Source organism: Nannospalax galili, unplaced genomic scaffold (assembly GCF_000622305.1).
Source record: "Nannospalax galili isolate Female #2095 unplaced genomic scaffold, S.galili_v1.0 scaffold427, whole genome shotgun sequence".
NCBI lineage: Eukaryota > Metazoa > Chordata > Mammalia > Rodentia > Spalacidae > Nannospalax > Nannospalax galili.
Genome location: NW_008356259.1, coordinates 764,542 through 785,249, shown reverse-complemented (window position 1 = coordinate 785,249; position 20,708 = coordinate 764,542). Strand labels below are relative to the sequence as shown.

The following is a 20,708-nucleotide window of genomic DNA, read 5'->3' as shown; positions in this document are numbered from 1 at the left end:
TCCAAATCGGGGCCTTAAAAATCTTAATATGCCTAGATTTATAGTTTGCTCCAATTAGTTTTGTTTTATTATAGAAGTATAATTACATAATTTTATAATGATTGTGTATTTTCATTAGCAGACTTGGATTTCTTGGACTATGCATGTTCCAAGAAACCTAAGTTATGATATATAATAAAATGTTCTTCAAATGAAATAATTAAATTATTTAAAATTGAATTTTAATTATTTTAAAGTGAATTTTAATTATTTAAAAGTGAATTTTAAATTATTTTTAAAGTTTACAAGTCATCAAGTAGTCCATGTAAAAACTTTACTGCACTGAATATGTGTAGAAATATTGTGGCAACAAACATCACTACAGCAGTGAGAACAATCACCACATGCAGGCTCTAACCAAAGAAAACAGAACCTTTACAAATGCCACTGTAAAATATGCTGTCAAGAGAAAATGCTGATTAACAAAGGCTGTTAGACTACTATAGGTCTTTCCATCAACTTACAAAGTCAGAAGACATTCTCCAGGAAATGTGATTAGTTACAACTTCATAAATTGTTAAGATTATTTCAAATAAAGAAAAATCAAGACAAGACAAAGGTCAGTTATGAGAAATGCAGAATTTTAAACAGCCACAAGGAAATCACATAAATATTAAATATTGATATAAGCAACTAAATCAATTAGAAATCAAGGACAGCTGGGCATGGTTGTGCATGCCTTTAATCCCAACACTTACTTGGAAGGCAAAGGCAAGCAGATCTCTGTGAGATTAAGGCCAGTCTGGTCTACATAGCTAGTTCCAGGCCAGCTGGGGCTACAGAGAGACCCTGTCCCAAAAAGACCAAAAAAAAAAAAGAAATCAAGAACTATAAAGACCACGTAATTAATCTAAAGTTATTCACTTTAAATTAATTTATAGTAAAAGTCCCTACAACTCAATTAAAATACAAAACAGTACTTTATGTTCATAAATCAAAACTTTCAGTTTCCCAAAAGAAGACATATCTAAGCTTGTTTATTTGTTTATTGCTTATCTTTCTTCATGAGACTATAAATTCCAGAGAGTTTACCTGTCACACCACTTAACAAAGTATCTTCCCAGGAGGTGCTCTGTAAATCTAAAGTGAATGGGGCTTCTAAAGAGGGCTAATCATCTGGGAACTCTACTTCATTTTCTGGGAAACAGATTCAGTCTAGAGGAGGTGTGGATTTGCACACTGATTTGAAAGTGTTATGAAGTACATTTTGGTTTTGCTCTTCTAGAAACTTACCCATATCTCTAAAAATAAAATTTCAATTATTTTCTAATTCTGGGCAGCATTCAATTTTTTAAGTGGGGATTTTTTTTATACTGATGTAAAAGTAATTCTAGTCAAACTTTTTATCACTATAACAAATACCTGACACAAACAGTTTAAAAGGAAGAAAGATTTTGGCTCACTCAGAGTATCTGAAGTTTCAGTCCTTGGCCTGGTGGCTTGGCTCCATGATTCAGGGCCTGGGATGAGACAGAATATCACAGTAATGGGAGCATGTGGCCAAGGAAGCTGCTTACCACATGCTGCCTGGAAGCAGACAGAGGAGAAAGAACAGATCCAGGGAATGCCTTCCAAGGTGTGCCTCCTAATCACCAGACTCTGCTTCCAACTAGCAGGTTAAGGTAGGAACTCAATGAACTCACTACTGAGGAAGTTACTGCCTTCCTGATCCAACCACCTCTCAATATCACCACCAGCTGGGGACCAAACCTTCAACACCCAAGTCTAAAATAGTCAGCATTCAGAACAGCATGTGTACCATACATTCTACTTCCTGTATCAGACAAAAATAAAAATCATGGAAGAAAACTTTATCAGTGTTTTCTGACTTTCAAGAGAAAGTGGGAATATAAAAAAGAATTTTAGTTAAGAAAAAGTATTAACAGAAGGGAAACTCTAAAATCTGATGGAATATTTTTTATGATATATATTTTTGTCTTAAGTTTTTGAACTATTTATAATATTAATTTTTACATCAATATATTCAGCTTAAATATTTTAAATGTTTTTTATGTGTTTAGTGTACTGCCTGCATGTATGTAGGTGCACCTATGTCATGCAGTGCCCACAGAGGTCAGAAAAGAGTGTCAGATCCCCTGGAACTGGAGTTATGGACAGTTGTTAGCCACCATGTAGGTGCTGGGAACCAAATCCAGGTCCTCTGAAAGAGCAGCCAGTGCTCTTAACTGCTGAGTTACTTCTCCATCCCCCAGCTTAAATTTGAAATAATTTTACAAGAAATGCACTTCTCAAACATCCAGACTTGGGTGATCCTCCCACCTGAGGCCCCACTGACAGACACTTCTCACATCAGCTTGAAATGATTATTGATATTTAAACAATAATTACTTTACCTAGAAGTGGATTTTGCTTAAAACAAATGCATTTCTGTAGTACACAACAATGGGCACAAGAGATCAGTACCCTGCCTGCCTAATCCTGAAAAGTTGCTGAAGGTATATGGCTCTTACTTTTCTATGTAAAAGTTCATGCAAAGCCCTTAAAGCCTGCACATCTGTGCCTCTCCTTTCACCACTCTGATCCCAAATGTTCTACTCTCCAGCCTCTCATGGATCCCAGGTTCCCTCCCCTTCTAGATGATTCTTGACTTGCTTTGTGCATTTTCCTAGGGATTGGTCCATATTCTGTGCCTTGGCTGAGCATTTCCTTCCTTGGTTATCTGCATGGCTCACATACTATCACCTAAGTAAAGCCCCCGCTACGTGCCCTATTTAGAACTGTGTGCCCGCCACCCTGCATTCCTGACTCCATGCTTACTTATCTTCTTTTTAATCTAGAAAATAAGGTCAGGACCTCCATCTATGTTTGCTCAAACTCCAACAACTGGAGGATGCCAGGAGTATTAGATGATCATAAGTGCTGAACAAATGAAAAATAAACAAAACTTAATGTACCCCAAACTTGCTCTTCTCATGCACCCTATCTCTGGGAATATAATTATCATCAAGTTGAAATCTAGGTGTCATCTTAAATTCCCTGCTCCTCTACTACTGCAGCCCTGGGTTGTCATCACTTCTGTCTTCTTTAGCTCTGTCCACACTTCCTTTCCCTCCTTGACCCTCTCATGAAGATTCATCTCTCACATGGTCAGAAGCAACAGCTGATGGCCACAAGACACCTTCCCTAAACACAAGTGCCTCACAGTTCCTTGCTACAGACATTAAGTAAATCTTCCTCAAGTGCTGGAGAGATAGCTCAGCAGTTAAGAGCGCTGGCTACTCTTGCAAAGGACCCAGGTTCCATTCCCAGCACCCACATGGTGGCTAACAACTGCCTGTAACTGCAGGTCCAGAGGATCCAGTTCCCTCTTCTGGCCTCCATGGGCATTTTACAACACAGGTGCACTTAGATACACACAGGCAAACCACTGATACACAGAAAATAAAAGATAAATACAGCACTCGAAAGGCAGAGGCAGCAGATCTCTGTGAGTTCAAGGCCAGCCTGGTCTACATAGTACCAGCTGGGGCTACAAGGAGACCCTGTCTCAAAAAAGAATAAAAATTAAAAAATAAAATAAATATAAATCAAAAAAATTAAAAAGAAATGAAAAACCTCCTCATGCTGCTCCCTTGCTCAGAACTGGTCAAAGCTTCTTATTACCTATAGGACCTACTACCATCCTCACTGCTCATTACAGTAACCCAGAGAGACTGTCAGCAATCTCAGGCCTGGGTGCTCTTCTATACTATACAATACAATACTATACAATACTATACTATACTATACTATACTATACTATACTATACTATACTATACTATACTGTACTATACTATACTACTCAAGGCAATTGCAAGACTCAATCACTGGGGCTGGAGAGATGGTTCAGCAGTTAAGAGCATTGGCTCACTTAAGAGGACCTGGGTTTGGTTTCCAGAACCCACATGGCAGCTACCAACCATCCCTAATTTCAGTTCCAGGGGATCCAATGGCCTTTTCTGGCATCCATGCGTATTGCACACAGGGGTGCACTTACATACATGCAAAATATCCATAAACATAAAAATAAAAATGGATTTTTAAAAAAGACTCCCTTACTGACCTACAGACACATGTGAACTTTTGAGCATGATGTCAAATCTTTCTATGAGTGGATTCAACTACTGCTTTTAATCCTCATCTATGCTCCCTCAAGACATGCTGAAAGCTAACACGCTGTCCTCTATCATGTGGCCTTCCATGTTTATACTCCTGCGTCTTCCCACTCACCCAGGAACATTATCTCAGGATTGATGGGAGCACTATGCTTTCAAGCCTCCCTAAGTCATTTCCTCCTTTTGGGTATCATATACTTTTCATCATCAGAAAAATCAGTATAGTGGTGGGCAAAGAAGTGGTAGTTTATGATGAGCTGATAAAATATAAGTATGCATTAAAAGTTTTTAAATCTATAAAGTTATCATTTCTGCAGTTTATCAAACAAATCACTCTGATATCTTTCTGCTTTAGAGCATCAATTCAGCAAGTGGACATTACAGCACTAAGATCAAGGAAATCATCATACCTATGTTTTAAGAATTCTATTATCATATATAACTCAGATGTAATCAATAAGGTTGGCTATCATTTCTTAAGTCTTGAATATGTAAAAACTACTTTGAAGAATGTCTGAAAAGCCAGGTATGATGGTGCATATCTTTAATCCCAGCACTCAGGAGGCAGTAACAGGCTGATCTCTGTGAGAGTGAAGTCAGCCTGGCCTACAAAGTGAGTTCCAGGCCAGTTGAGGCTACAGGGTGACCTGTCTCAAAAAAAGAAAAAGAATGCCTGAAAAATACACCTTGACATTTTAAAAAATTATTTATTTATTTAGTGTATGAGTGTATTGCCTGCATGCATGTGAATTTACCAGTGTCCTGCAATGCCAGGGGTCAAAAAAGGGTTTCGGATCTCCTGGAACAAACTGGCATTACAGTTGGTTGTTAGCCGCCATATGGGTGCTGGGAATCAAACCTGGGTCCTCTGCAAGAGCAGACAGTGCTGAGCTATCACACCAGCCCCAGCTTGATATTTATTAAGAGAAGCACAGTAGTTAGACCATGAGAAAGGAGGTGGTTGTAAGTGACGGTTTTATATTACTACCTTAAAATCCAGGGACCAGCTGTTTTAACTTAGATGAGAAACAGACAACAACAACAATGATGAAGAAGTTTTTATTACTTTCTATGATTCCCCAAAAGGAAGGAAAATAAAGAAGCAATCAAAACTATACTAGATATTTAAATATGAACATTATCTACAAATGTGTACAACAGGGGGTTGGGGAGATGGCTCAGTGGGTAAAGTGTTTACTATGCAATCATAAGAACCTAAGTTTAATCCCCAGAACCCACATGAAGGTGGAAGGAGAGAACTGACTCCAGACAGCTGTCCTCTACAAACTTACATGTATGTTGTGGCATACACACACATGCATGTGTACACAAACAAGAAAAAAAATAAATAAAAGGAGGAAGATACCAGAAGTCAATCTCGGGCCTCCCTACTACACATGCAGGTAAGCTCGTACATGAACAAACTACACACAAAAACATTTTTTATGTGAGAGAAGGTATCTTTTAATATCAAACAATATTATTTTATAGGGTAGGTTTTCTTTTAAACTCATTATCATTCATCATTTACATTTGAGAGATAGATTTTGAAAACATGGTGAAAGGAACTTTTACTAACCCCAAGGAGCTTTTACTAAAAAGGAAGTTTTACTAGACCCAAGACTGTTCTTGAAGTGTGACATTAAGGTAATTTGCATCATGTAATCTGTTAAATAGCTTGTTTAAAAAAAAAAGCTTCCCAACAAAAACATTTTTAATGGGTCCAATGATCTAAATCCTATTGCTACACTAGTCATCGAGGATATTTCAAAAAATACTCATGCTGTAGGACCCACCTGTTAGAGATTTTGATAGAATGGACCAGTGGTTGGTTCCAATATCACATCTTTTCAAAGTCCCTCAGAGATTCTCATACTGTCCCAAGAGTAAAGAACCCCACAATTGGACCTGGAGAGATGGCTCAGGGTTTGAGAGCACATGCTGCCTGCAAAGGACACAAATTTAGTTGCCAGTACCTATGTCAGGCAGCTTAAAACCACCTGCAGAGATGCTTTTTGCCTCTGCAGACATCTACACATGAATGCACATACCTGCACACAGACACCACACGCACACATAATTTAAAATATGAATCTTTGAAAACTATAACCACAGAATCAAGAATTTCCCTACTACAGCAAAGCAGACCTTGAGAGGACATATTACAAGTTAACACTTTCCAGTCAACATCACCCTGCTCCTAGGGACCACATAAATTTGAATAATAACCGAAAAAGCTAGTCTGAATACAGGTCTTATTTTGTGCTGATCAGGATTACAAGGACTTTCAATTTATCAACCTTTTTATTACTTACAATGGTTCTTTAAAGCTGGCACTATTTTATGGCATTTTGTTTCTCCCAAAATAGCTAACAATAGTAGACTGCTTTAACACTGTTAAACAACATTACTCTAAAATACTTCTCCAGACACTGTTTCATTTAGTCTTTGCAAAAGTTCTCTGAAGTAAGTTTTAGTACAATACCAATTGCTAGATGAGGAAACAAAAGAACAAAGATGTTCAATAACTGTAGAAAGCCATACAATCAATGAATGGCAAAGCCAGAATTTGGAGCCAGATAGCTCAGCTCTAGAGGTAATTAAAAGAAACTCTTGCTCAGCCAGGGGCTAAGAGCAGTGGCTGCTCTCACAGAGGACCTGGGTTCAATTCTCAGCACCCACATGGTGGCTAACAACCATCTGTAACTCCAGTTCCAGGGCATCTGACGACACCTTCTTCTGACCTCCTTGAACATCGCATGATACCACCACACGGATGCACTTGCACACATGCAGGCAACACACTCATGCGTGTAAAATATAAATAATAAAATATTTTTTAAAAGAAATTGTAATTGGTAGGGTACAACAGAAACAAAATTTCTTAAAATACAATAAAGCTACTAAATATGTCTATATTTTCTGGAAGAGAAGAGAAGCCATAGCTAATTTAATAAAAATGACATAAGAATTATTTATCTTTTTAATAAGACAAATACCACTGTTGGACCCAAGTGGAGCTTTTATGTTGTAGAATGAAAATAAAGATGGAATTAAGAAAGATACCTGAGGTGGGAGCCCCTGTCTGTCTCAGACCTGAAGAGATGAGCTACAAGCCTGAGTTTCCCTCCTGGTTCACACCACAAGACAAAAAAGGCGCATATATATATCACTCACTGCCTATAGAGGAAACTCCACAAGCATCCTGGAGCGTGGGAAAGCAGTTGGCCACATCAGGTGAGTGGATTCTAAAATAACACATTGTAAATGTGTTGTACCAAGCTTGTGTTCTCATGTTTCAGATGACCTACTCATCATGTATATTAATTGTCCTCACTTCATAAAAAAATTCATCTTGGTATTATAGGACCTTTATCTTATTAAACTCAGCTTTTAATTAAATGTTTATCTTTTATATTTTGAATTATGCTCACAAAGTTTACCTTAAAATTAAATTATTATTTATGAAAACTGGCATTTCTAATAATCAGCTCAACAGTTCAGTACTTACATTTTAATTCTAGCTCATGTTTTCAGCACTCTGCAGGTAGAATGGCTGGTCCTGTCCTAGATCTGGTAGGTCTGCTCCATCTACACTTGGCATTCCTTGACTTAAAAAGCCCAGCCACAGACAGTCCCTTAACCAAAACACCATACATGCACTTTGAGAGTTTTCAACAAAATAAATACATATCTCAAACTGCCTATTGGCCAGCCTAATAGAAAACATTTGAGAGAGTTGTACCAGCCCTACAAGTTTCTCTGAAGATCGCCTGAAGTTTATCAAGCAATGCACCAAACACTGGTTCCCTTGACCATAATCGCATTGTCCCTAAGCTGAATTCCATTTGCAGAATTGCCCTTCTGCATCCCAGCCCTGGCTTAAGTTGAGGAATGTTGTAAGAAACAACCAAGTGACTGTGCTCTCTACCTATTATAGCTGTGATGCTGAGAATGCAGTCTGCTACATCCCTTCATACCTTGTCCTTTAGTCTTACTTTTTATTAGGTCCTAATATTCAGAAATGTTAGGAATATCTTTAATGTTAAGATAATAACAGTCCAACATATACTTTCATGGTTATCACCACATTTTTCTACATTTTCTTTTCTTCTAAATTCTTTGCATTTTAATTTTATTTTAATAGCTATTAGTCTTATTATTTAAGCCATTGTTCGGGGGTACAGAAGTTTTATAAGTAAACAGCTTTATAATAAAACTTAATGAAACCAAAAAGTATAATAAGAACTTCAGATACTACTGAATATTAATAAAGAAGAAAAAAACCCTCAATTATAAAGTTATTAAATATTTTGGAATCTCAAAATACAAAATTTATTTCATTTGTCTATTAGGTTCAAGACAGTGCCTGTTGGGTCGTAAAGAATAAATTATTGTATTTAGTGAACTTAGAAACTTATTAATGTCCGATGTAATGTCCGATGTAATGTTTCTATGTGGGTAGGAATCAGCCACCATGTCATTTCTTAGGACAGTAAATAAAAACAACACTAGAACTGCAAGGAGCTGCAACACCTCAGTTTTCAAATTCCTTGCTCCTATTGTTTGATAATACTAAATAATGACTTATGCATCTAAGTATTATATTTCTAGTATCAATGCAGATTCTTAAACAAAATATCCCATCTAAAGCTATGTCCTTGGGTCTAGAGAGATGGCTCAGCAATTAAGAGCACTGGCTGCTCTTGTAGAGGACCCAGTTTTGGTTCCCAGTACCCATATGATGGCTAACAACATCCTTAACTCCAGTTTCAAGAGCTCCAATGCCCTCTTCTGGCCTCTGCCTGGCATCAGGCAAGTCATACACTTACATAAACATAAGCTTAACACTCATATACATAAAAGAAATAAATCCTTGGGATTTTTAAATATCTTATTATTTTTATTTTATGTGTATGAGTGCAGTACCTGCATGTATGTAAGTGCACCCATGTCGTGCAATGCCTGCCAAGGTCAAAAGAGGGCAATGGATCCCCTGGAACTGGATTTAAGGATGGATGTTGGCTACCATGTGAGCTCTTGCAATTGAACCTGGTCCACAAGAGCGGCCAGTGCTCTGAACTGCTGAGCCATCTCTCCAGCCCCAAGAAGAAGAAATAAATCTTAATAAAATAAATTAAAAATGAAATAAATCTTCTTAATAAAACAACAACAAAACTATTTGCTCATACGAAAGAAACACCATGCAATCACAATAAAATACAGTTTAGCTATACAATGTGTTCCTTTGTATTCTGAACACTTGCTAAATATAAAAACGATAGTTCTCAAAGAATATAATTTTTGGAGAACAATACCATGAAAGAAAAGAAACCGACCTGAAATCTTTTCAAGAAATTAGAATATTTATGATTTACTAAAGAGGAAAAGTATTCAAAGTTGATAGAAAAAAAGTGCTGTGCTATCAGGAAGTTTATTCCAAGTTGCCTGGAGGTATCTTTAAAGGTTACCTACTTTCACAACTGCTAGGAGGCATCTGTTCAGAATGCATGCATTTTCTCAACACAGGTAATAAGGCACCAGAGAGCAAAGGAGATGGACTTTCAGAGTACTCAGAGATGTGCTCTGCTTCTCCATCACTTCAGAGGGTGATTTTATTTGATACAATGAAGAAAACAGAGTGGCAGCAGAGAAATTTCATAAAATCAATGTGTGTGGCAAGGGGGATGGAGGTGGAAAGTGTAGGTGGGAGAAACCTGCTGCTTTCAGGAAAATTAAAAAAAAATTGTGACTGAATCACAGCAAGAAAAGGTTTCTGAAAGACAGAATTTTAGATCAAAATCCGTGTCTTACACTTTACCACACAGTTACTTTGAACAGGGAGGATAAACCATGTTGATAATAGAGTTAAACTATAGTCAGAAAAGATGGCAATTGGAGTTAGGGAGATGGCTTAGTTGGTAAAGTGCCTCCTGTGCAAGCATAAGGACCTAGTTCAGGTCCCCAGAACCTATGTAAATTCCAGGGCACACATCCCTGTAGCCCCAGTGCTCAGGGCCAGGGAACATGGTGGCTGAATTGGTGAGCTCCAGGTCCAGCAAGAGAGCTTGCCTCCAAAAATATGATGGAAAGCAACTAAGGAAGATGCCCAGCATGGACCACTGGCCTCTACACATGGACACACAGGTGCCTGCATCAGCACACACATGTGCATGCACACGCACACACACACACACACACACACACACACACACAGATGAGAGATATTTGCAAATAGGAAGAAGCTAAGACGTATACGCCACAGTCCAGCAAGAATGATAGAGATATTTTAGCCTTATGGATGTGATGAAGATTTACATACAGTCTAATTTCTCAGGACACAGCTCTCTTGTTACTTAAAAACTCATGAAGAATTCTCAGAACAAATTTTTTTTTGTGAAATCATACAGCCTGTAGATTTTCATACCTGTTTATGTGCCAAAAGTAAACACAAGATATTCTGGCATGAAGTTAATTGTGATAGAAGTAGAATAAAAATTTGTTTAGGATTTGGAGAGATGTCAGCAGCTAAGAGCACCGACTGCTCTTGCAGAGGACCTGAGTTCAGTTTCCAGCACCCACATGATAGCTAATCACCATCCTTAACTCCAGTTCCAGGGGATCCGATGCCTTCTTCTGACCTCGGCAGGCATTGCATGACACAGATGCATGTACTTACATGCAGGCAATGCACTCATACACATAAAATAATAAAAAATAATAAATAGTTTAAAAATGTGTTCAGTCGCAGAAAGTGCTCTACAAAGCTATAGAGGAATGTGTTCAGCCAATGTAGAGCTAGTTTCTGAAACAATATTTAGTTGAATTATATGTACTTCCATTGGCTTCATTTCACGGCAAAAATTAAAATGAGACAAACAAACCGTCTCCAATTGATTCTTTGATGGTAAACTGCAAAACACACAGGGCAGACAATTACTGGAATTAAATTATCTTAATGCTTAAACATAAGACATTGCTAAAAACAACTGTGCTAAGAAACAAAACAAACATTTATAATAAGGTAGATGTACATTATATGATACACAATTTTAATGGGAAAATTTGAAAACTATTAATTATTCTATAAAGTATTTAAAATATGCATTTTATTCTCACTGAAAATAAATCATCACTTCATTTTATAGAAAATATCCTTACAAAATGTGTAGGTGAAGTATTGTCTAGCTCAAAAAAAAAAAAAGCATTGTTTATGCCAGCCTGAACCAAGAATAAGCTCACAAGGAGAGCCTGAACTGTTAAAGACGAGGGGGAGTGGAAGGAGGTGGGAAAGAAGAAAGAGGCCAACTGGCAAAACATATTTGCTGATACTACAGGACTTTATTATAAAGAAGAGCTAAAGTTACACACCATTGTCCCAAACTCCCAAGATGAAGCAAGAGAAGATGCCAGCTGCCTTGAGAGATGAGCACCTAGGTCTCATAGGAGTTGACAAATTGGGACATCACTAACTTCCTTTCCTAATGAGACTTTAAGAAAAACTAAGGAAACAGGACCATAGTTCCATAAATGAAATCTTGGAATTTGTAATTGTTTTCTTTATGTAGATAGAGTCTAACTTGTTTAAGAATCTTTAACTATGTATATTTAAATAATGACTTGTTCAATAATCTGTTCCATACAGTCTTATTATAATTAATTCAATTGTAATGCATCTTAAAGCACCCATGTTTCCCAGTCTGCTAGTGTTTGGTTCTTCAGATTTCTAAAATACAACAGCAGATAGTTTTCCTGTTCTTTGCCTCAGAACATCATTATACATGGACTCTGTAATTGAAAAGTTGATTTTTAGTTTTACTCTTTTGATACAGATGAATCAACATCAGAAATAATTATTCCATAAAGTTTATGAACCGATGCTATATAATGCAGTTCATGGTCTGATGACATTAGGTAAGTCCTATAGCCCTGGGAAAATAGTAACTATATCTATTGATAACGGCTTAGGTTAGATCACCATTTCACTTCACAATCTGAAATTTAGAGGACTTTTTTCTAATGCTAAAACATTGTGCTGAAATGATCTGTTTTATACATATTCTGAAGTCAGTGATGGACAACTATCATTCGAAATTCAAATACACTCATAAAAGTTACTGAAAATATAGTTTGCCAAGTTATATCCTATGACTTCCTTTCATTTCTTTTCATATACATGCTAATAAAATAATCTCAGATTCAAATTTTGCTAACAAAGAGGAATTACTTCTATCAAAACTTCTCCCCCATTTTTAGAATAAATTCCTATATCACAGAAAATTATGAAGTTGATTCTTCAGCTTAGAAGTCACTCATTTGAGCATATTTTCCTGTCTTGGAACATAAATAGAAAAACTACAAGGTAAAAACTAGACATTCATAACAGAATCAATGAAAACATGGAAGACATTTAAATATAATGTTGCCTAAGACTTTACATGTGATTTGAGGCAATAAATGCTCAATGAAACATAATTTCCCCTCTTTTAACTATAGATGAACTATTTTCACTCATACATTCAGAATGTCTGTAAAATATTTTCCCATAAAATCCACTGAATGTCAGTATCTTCAGCTAGGGCTGGGGCTTCCTGACAAGTAGTGGGGGATAGGGGCTGTTAAGGTGGGGATGAAGGGAGTGTCTGAACATGATCCAAATACATTGTATGAAATTTTCAAATAAATCAAAATATGTTTAAATCAACTGAATGTATTTTCTACATTAAATATATGTATTGAGTTTCTTGGGTAGTTTTAAATTAGAATTCTTTTCTACCAAGTTGATTCTAAATTAGCTTTAATGATAAAAGCTATAATAATTTTATGCCCATTTTCTTCTACATACTGTGGTTTTGTTTTTAAGATGAAGTCTGACTACACAGCCCAGGCTAGCCTCAAGCTCATCATCCTCCTGACTGTGCTGGGCAAGTGTGAAATTACAGTCAGAGGTGACCATGCCCACTATGGGATAGTTTTATGAAAGAAAAAATTACTATGCTATTTTATTAAAAGAAATGAGCTCTATAATCATCCTAATTTGCCTAATATTTATTCCCAATAAGTAATTGCCCTAAGTTTCACTGTGTGTAATAATTATTCAAAATACCTCAGTGGGGTGTAGGAACTACAAAACATAAAAAAGAAAGTAAATTAACTAACAAGTAATATACTTCTGAAAGAAAAATAAGGGAAACTGTACAACTTTAAGGTATAATGACTTTACCTGAAACATTTCTAAAATGTTTCTTCTACACTAAGTGCCTGAAATTTTTGAAAACAAAGAAGTTAAAATGTAGTTTTAACAGGTGTTCGCTGGGCAAATAAAATAACATTAAACTCCAAACATCTGAAAACCAAACGATATTGAACCTGCAATATATTATTTAAACCTTAAATCAATTCTTCTTAAAATTATTTTTAAGAACTCTATTTTAAATAATTTATTTGATTTTACAATCAATTTCTGAAGGAAAAGAATCAGAGTATTTCACAAAACTAGTTGCCACAATGACAGGATAGCGCATACTCAGATGCTTTCTGTTTGTAGATTGTCATAAAAAATAGACATAGATAAAGAGTAAAAACACTAAGCAGTCACATAACACCCTCAGAATATTTTCCCCAAATAATTTACACAGTTTAGATGCCCAACACATCATCAAATAGAGTGGTTAAAATGTTGAAAATATCACCGTAAGTGATATATTGTGGACCTTTTCCTACACTGCTAGAAATATGTTAGATTCCCACTTGAAAGTCCCCAAGGAAACTTCAAATTTTAGCTATTTAGAGATGTCATCACATAAAAAAACAAATGTAGTAAAAAATAAACTAGAAAATAAGGTGGTGGGACAGTACAAATAATAAAAATTATAGTGGAAGAGACTAAGAAACTAAAAAATTGTCCTCTTGTTAGAGGACACAAATGAATGCACTTGTACATGTACCCCAGAGGAGCAAATAAAGAGAGCCAAGGGGAATTACATCCTGCAGAGATGTAACCCAAAATCTGCTTAAAAAGCCATGCTACCAACAAAACCTCAGAGACTTTAGGTCCTCAGGAAGATGTTTTCCATAGTCAACTCCACATCTGTAAAGTCAGCTACTACCACTTTTTAGCAAAGAAAAGAATAGATTCCCTTGCCCTAGACTGTGAAGTGGCATGCACCTGCAACATATGCATATTTTATCCCACCCTAAGGCTTACCTCGTATGACCAGACACACTGAGTCCCACCAAAGCGGCGAACACACCTTCCTACTTCCACATCTTCATGAGTTGTGTACATTTCTCTGAGGCATTCTCCAATATGGGGCACCATCCTCCTAAGAACTTCACGACTGAAGATCATGCCAGGTCCTCCCATACAGAAGTTCTCCCCAGGCTCCAGCCCCAGCTTTCCCAGTTCTTCAATGTTGCCCAGTCCAGTCTGTCCCAGGTAGAGAGGCTTACTGCTATTCAGTGATCTCAGAAACTCTTCTAATTTATCACCTATGAAGAGAAGAGCAACTGTCACTTCCTTTGCTCCGTTCACAGTCATTTACGACACACGATGGAGGGACCAGAGCTTTCAGTGTCCTTAAACTCCTAACTGCCTTAATCAATTAACAAGAAAAAAAATTCTCTTTTCTATTATTTAAAAATGCTAATTCATAGTTATTTATTAAATCTTATTAAAATGCTAGCAAGTCTAACAATTATCAAATTTTCAGCAAAATGTGAGATAATGATAAGGAGATAAAAGGCTAATTTATTAGCACATTTGAGGCAGCAAAAATATCCAGAAACATAAAAAGTAATAATAAAGGCTGATATTTAGTATTGTTTTAGAAGTCTGATGATATTAAATAGTTATTTGTGTGTGTGTGTATGTGTGTGTCCACGTGTGTGGGTACATCATGTGTGTGTACATGGAGTTCAGAGTTCAGCCTTGGGTGTTCCTCAAGAGCCATCAACCTTGTTCTCTCTCACTGGGCTACCATTTACCAAGCAGACTAGACTAGGTTGGCAAGCCAGTGAACCTCAGTATGCCACTATTCTGGCTACTATCATTTTTAATTTATGTGATCTAGAGATCCAAATCTTTCCTTATGCAAGGCAGGGATTTTGCCAAGAACCACCCCCATAGCTCCAATATTCAATGATTATTCTATTTTATGCTAATTGAACTGATTATGTGTTTATCATTAAACAAACCAGTCAAACGCAACCTACATTGTTTATGGAAGTATTTGGGTAAAAATTATCTTAAAATTGAACTTGGGAAGGCATTAATTTAGAGAAAAATACATAAACATTACAATCAAAACAATGCAATAGATTCACTTAGGGCTGGTAAGCTGATCAGGAAAAAAGCTTTAAAATAAAATTCTGTAGCTGTAACAGTTCAAAAGCATTTGCTAGTCTACACAGCAGTATCTCAAAACAAAGTCACATGCACTTGAAGTTCCTAGTCAGTTTTGGTACTCTCGTTTTGACATGAAGGGTATCTGCAGCTGTTATCTTGATCCCATGCCTAGCCCCCTAGATCTCAGCAAATCTTGTAAAACTAGTACAGGGTTCTTAATAAAAATGTATTTCATTTTTAAATAGACATATAATATAACATTTCCAAAAATTTGAGGGACAACACTTTAAAGCAATAAAACAAATGATAGAGGTAGGTACTGTCAGTGTACACTGAAAAGTATGACCTCTCTGCAAGGAAACTTTTGCCATTTCAATGAGAAAGGGAAGATTATTACCCTAAAATCTAAGCACCACAGAACATGGAACTGAAAGCAAAGTTAGCTAAAGTGGCAACGTTGTGGGGTTTTTTGGAGGGACTTTTGGTTTGGTTTGCGTTTTGAGACAGGGTCTCACTGTAGCCCCAGATGGCCTGGCACTTGCAATGTAGATCAGGCTGGTCTTGATCTCTCAGAGATCCACCTGTCTCTGCCTCCCAAGTGCTGGGATTAAAGGTGTGCACCACCATGCCTGGCTTTAAAGTGACAATACTTTCGAAAGAAGTGTTTTTTCTTTGAATCAATCATAAACAGTATGCTTCAAAACAGCAATCATAATACAACGTAATTACTCACATTTCCCCTGTCAAACTACATTAGAACTCTAGCAACCCAATATCTGTTTGTTAACAGTACATCAATTCCTAGTTCCAAAGGAGACCTTTGAGTGCTTTCCTTAGCATTATGTGAAAGGATTAACCTTGATCAAGAGAAAGGCGTGGGCTACAGTAGAGAGGCATACAGTAAGGAAGGGCTGCCCGCCCTTTGAAAAGACAAGAGGTTAGGAAGTGTGAGATGCAGGTTCCTCTCTCAGGACAGCCTGCTTTTTCTTTGCCATTTTCACTCATCCTGTCCACTCTCTGGACTGGAAAGATTTATTCCCATACTATAGGGAGCTTTGAGTCACTGAGGTTAGAAATTCTCTGACCAGGGACATCCATAATCTGGGTAAAAGATTGTGACTCCTGTAACACTACACGGTTTTGTTATGCTATGGCTGCATGTGTTTCTGGGTAGCACTCCCAGCCTTTACCTAAGGCTGCAGCCACCAAGGTGTACAGTCCAGTACAGTAAAAGTATCCTAGTACAGCCTGCAGTGCCTGGGTTCTTCCCCACCTGCCCTTTCGGGCTCCCCACCCAGGGCCTCTGGGTTTTACTAAGGTGTGGCTGAAAGGCTGGTGGGCGGACTCAAGGTCTCCTAAGTGTGAAGCAAGTTGCAGGAAAGGGAGAGAAATGAGCAGGCACTGGTCCAGGACAGTAAAAGATGACTACCCTCCATCTCAGCAGTTCTGAAACTGCTCGAGAGCAAACTGAAACAAAAGAGCAGGGAAGTAAAGCAAAAAAGGGCTCTCCAGCCCGGCTCTGGCCAGCATCCTGCATCCTGCCTGTCTCTCCCAAGGACACGCCTCTCTGGATGGATTTGGAAAACTATCACCACCTGCCGGCTGGTGTGTGCGTGTTGGGGTGGCTTTGGGGTTAGCTCTCGGGTCCCTTTCCTCACTTTCTGAACAGGAAAAGGGTAGAGACCAGAGTCGGGTGGAGGGAGAACAACCAGCACCAAGGAGGAAGGTGAATAAAGCTGACCAGGTGCTAGGAGAGGTCCAGGCTGCAGAAGGCTAGAAATGGTGGGCGGATTCCAGGGGTGGGGACCGAAGGATGGAGGAATGCAGAAACCCGGAGCACGTGCAGACCTAGAAGCAGCAAAGGGGCTGGGCAGGGGCTGGGGCTGAGTGCAGAAAAAGGAACGGAGAGATGGGGCAGGAGGACAGCTAAGGTTGGGAGGTCACCTTTGATGTAGACATCGTCGTCTGCGCGCATGAACCACTCGTACTTGTCCAGGTAGTGGTCGTGCATGTACTTGATCATCATGAAGGACTTTTTCTGGGGGGGATAAGAGTCGTCCACCCCGGGCAGCGCGATGACAGGAAGGGGTGGCAGGGGCTGGCCCAGCGCGGCACTGGGAGGCTGCTGACTGGAAAAGAACTCCACGCGGCCGGGAATGAAGCGCGCCCAGGTCCTGTGCGCGGCCAGCGCGCGGCTGCCCAGGTACTTCTGCGCGGTCATCACACCCACGTAGAGGAACCCCCGGGGCCGGGCGCTCGGAGCGGTGGCGCCCCCATCCCCGCTGCCGTTGTGGCTGCTCCCGGGCCGGCCGCCTCGGCGCTGTCCGGCCGCGCCCCTCTCCTCCTCCTCCTCCTCCTCCTCCTTCTCCTCCTCCTCCTCGGGGTCCGCTTGGGCCGCGGGGACTCCGGGCAGCCCGGTCGCACCCTCGGGCTCGCGTTCTCGCCGCCTCTGCGGCAGCAGCGGTGGATGCTGCCAGGGGCTGCTCCGAAAGCCGGGGACTCCGGGCGCCGCCTCGGGCAGCTGCGGCCGCCGGAGCTCGGGGCTCACGGGGGGCGGCGACGGCTCGAGCCGCGGCCGGGACTGGGACTGGGGAAGCGGCGGCTGCGCGGCGCGGGGCCCGGCTGCCGAGCGGCCGTAGTAGGAGCAGAGGCTGGAGCCGCGTCTCTTCCTCTCGCTCAGCTCGGCCACCCGGGGGGCGATGAGCCAGGAAGCGGCGGTGAAGCCCAGCACCAGCCCCAGCGCCACGCTCATCCACGCGCGGCGGGAGCGCACGGCCATCGCGCCAGCTCGGGCTCGGACGCCGGCTGCGAGGTCTCGGCGCCGCCGGGGACTCCGGAGCTACCGCCCCGCCTTGGTTTCCGCGCCCTCGACCCCGCCACCCGCCGCGCGGGCACTCCCGAGCCTAGCCGGTGGCAGCCGGCAGCTCCCGGAGAGGCTGGGCGCCGCGCTCCGCTCCGGCGCCGGTGGAGAGGCTGGGCCCCGGGCTGGGGCTCCCGGCGAGGTGTCAGGAGTGAAACTTCGGCGGCGGCGGCGGCCGGCAGAGGAGCTGCAGGAGGAGGAGCAGCGGCGGCGCGTCCGCTCCCCGGCTGCCACCCTGTCACTGGCGCGCCGGGTCCCTCCTCCTCCTCCAGAGCCTCCGCCCTCGCCGCCCGCCTCCCGCTCCTCCCGCCGCCGCGCGCGCGGGACTGGCCCGAAGGAGGAGCCACGCGCACCGCGGCTGCCGGGCGTGGGGATGCGCTAGGCTTTGCGTCTCCCGCCCTTCCACGCCCCGGGTCAGCGCCCGGCCCCTGCCAGCCTCCTCTCTGGAAGGAAACCGTGCCTGTCGGCGCGTCTGCCTCCCAGCGGAGCCGCCCCGTGGCCCTCCTTCCCGGCTCGGACTAGCGCTCCAAGTTCCCGTCGGGTCCCGCCCCTCTCCGCCCTGGACACCGCATCGTGCGGCTCCGCCACACTCCTCCCGGCGCGTCGACTCCGCTGACCTCATCGGCGGAACTCTGGTCCCTGAGCCCCCAGCAAGCGCATGCATGTGCTCGGGGACACTTCTTCCAGGGCCCACTGCCCATTATGTCCTGGCGTGACCGGCTCCCACAGCACCCCACTCCAGGTCGGCCGGTGGAACACTTTCGCGGTCTTCGTCCATAAAGGTTGCCCCTGTGCCGCGCCTACTCTCTCCAGTTCTGGTCCAGCTCACCGCCAGGAAACCAAGCATCATGAGTCCCAGCCTGGCTCTGGCTGCCCCTACCTGCCCCTACCCTTCCACATCCCCGGTGTTCAAAGCCTCATTCCTCTCTTGGTGACTCCCTAGAAAATCTGAAGCTGGAAAACCGTTTTTTGAAAGGCTGGGGAAGGTGAAGGTGAGGGCGGGGTTCAACCTCCAAATAACTAGTACTCTACCTGTTGTTTTGCGAAATGTGAGGCTGCCTGATAGATCTGCCTTCGCTCTCTTGGTGATTAGTCTCTTGTGTAGGTCTATGAATCATTTTCAGTCTGGGTAGAAGACTGGCAGAGGAGGGATGGCAAATGATGACAAAATGGGAACAAATTCAGAGGGCCAAAAATAGGCAATCTAAGGAAATACCCAGGCGAACTTGTAAAATAGAAGGTAGGAGTTCTGTTCTTGCCTAATTTAAAACAATGACAGAGACATTTCACCTCTCCTGTTAAGGGAGGGAAAACTTCAGCAGCAGAATCACAAAGAGGGGAGGAGAAAGAGAATGAGAGAGAGAGAGAGAGAGAGAGAGAGAGAGAGAGAGAGGATTGTATTGGCCAAAATTATTTTCATATTGTGAAGAAATTAGCTGAAGATGAGTGATAGTTTTTGAAGGAGACATTTCGAAGTTTCTCTCTGAAGGTTGTGTATCTAGATGCAGTCTGGAATGCCTTTGACATCACAAACCTTTTCCTCCTCTTGAGATTGCAGTGTTCTGCTTTCTGCATCAAACTCAATAGGATGGTTTTGAATGGCATTGGACATAATGGCTCAGTCCAGCAAGGTGCTGGCAGCGTCCCTGGAACAGGGCCTGCCTGGAGCCCTTGGAGGAGGGTTCTTTCCACACCAGTCACTGGCTGTGCATGGACACGTCTGACTAAAGGTTTCATCTGCTGGACAATGAAGCTCCTTTTCCAGGTCTAATGCTTACCCGTGGACACATGGAAAATTAAAACTATCATATTCTTTCTGAATGGTGAATTTCAGTTAGGATACAAAACTAGCCAAGCCAACAGGCCCCGATTGATTTAACAAGATATCTTTCCCCAAACATTTTAATTCTTGCCGAACACTGCTATCCCACAGAATTTCTGCTACTGTGGGTATTTATAACTGTCTATTAAGGCAAACATTGACCATATAAGGATGCTGGGCACTCGACATGTGACTAGTGTGATGGAGGAAATGCACTTTTATTTTTACTGAACTTGAATTATTTGGGAATTATTTGGATTTAAATAGCCCCACGTAGTCAGCAGCTGTCTTGATGGGAGCAAAATTTTAAGGGTTTTCCATTATATATGGTCATCAATAAAGAACCAAGTCTACTTAAACATCAACTCCTACCTGCAGTTTTCACAGGGCTCTGTTCCAATAGCTGACTCATGGCTTGTACCACAAAACCTGTTTATTCTCATTATGCACAATAACTCACATGGGAACTATTTAGAATGATTGAGGAGAAAGTTAAGTACATTTATCAATTTATTTGATAAATA

General features: G+C 41.1%; 1 protein-coding gene across 1 annotated transcript in view; it reads right to left on the bottom strand.

Annotated features, from left to right (window-relative positions):
* Chsy3 (chondroitin sulfate synthase 3) overlaps window positions 1–18,425 on the bottom strand; it is a 287,344-nt gene extending 268,919 nt beyond the window's left edge. Inside the window, exons 1-2 of the mRNA XM_008854349.3 lie at window positions 17,447–18,425; window positions 14,363–14,646 (exon numbers count right to left, since the gene is read on the bottom strand). Coding sequence (XP_008852571.1) covers window positions 14,363–14,646; window positions 17,447–18,281 — 1,119 coding nt within the window. The 5' untranslated portion in view covers window positions 18,282–18,425. The remainder of the gene's footprint in view (window positions 1–14,362; window positions 14,647–17,446) is intronic.
* Between the last annotated feature and the right edge of the window lie 2,283 nt (window positions 18,426–20,708).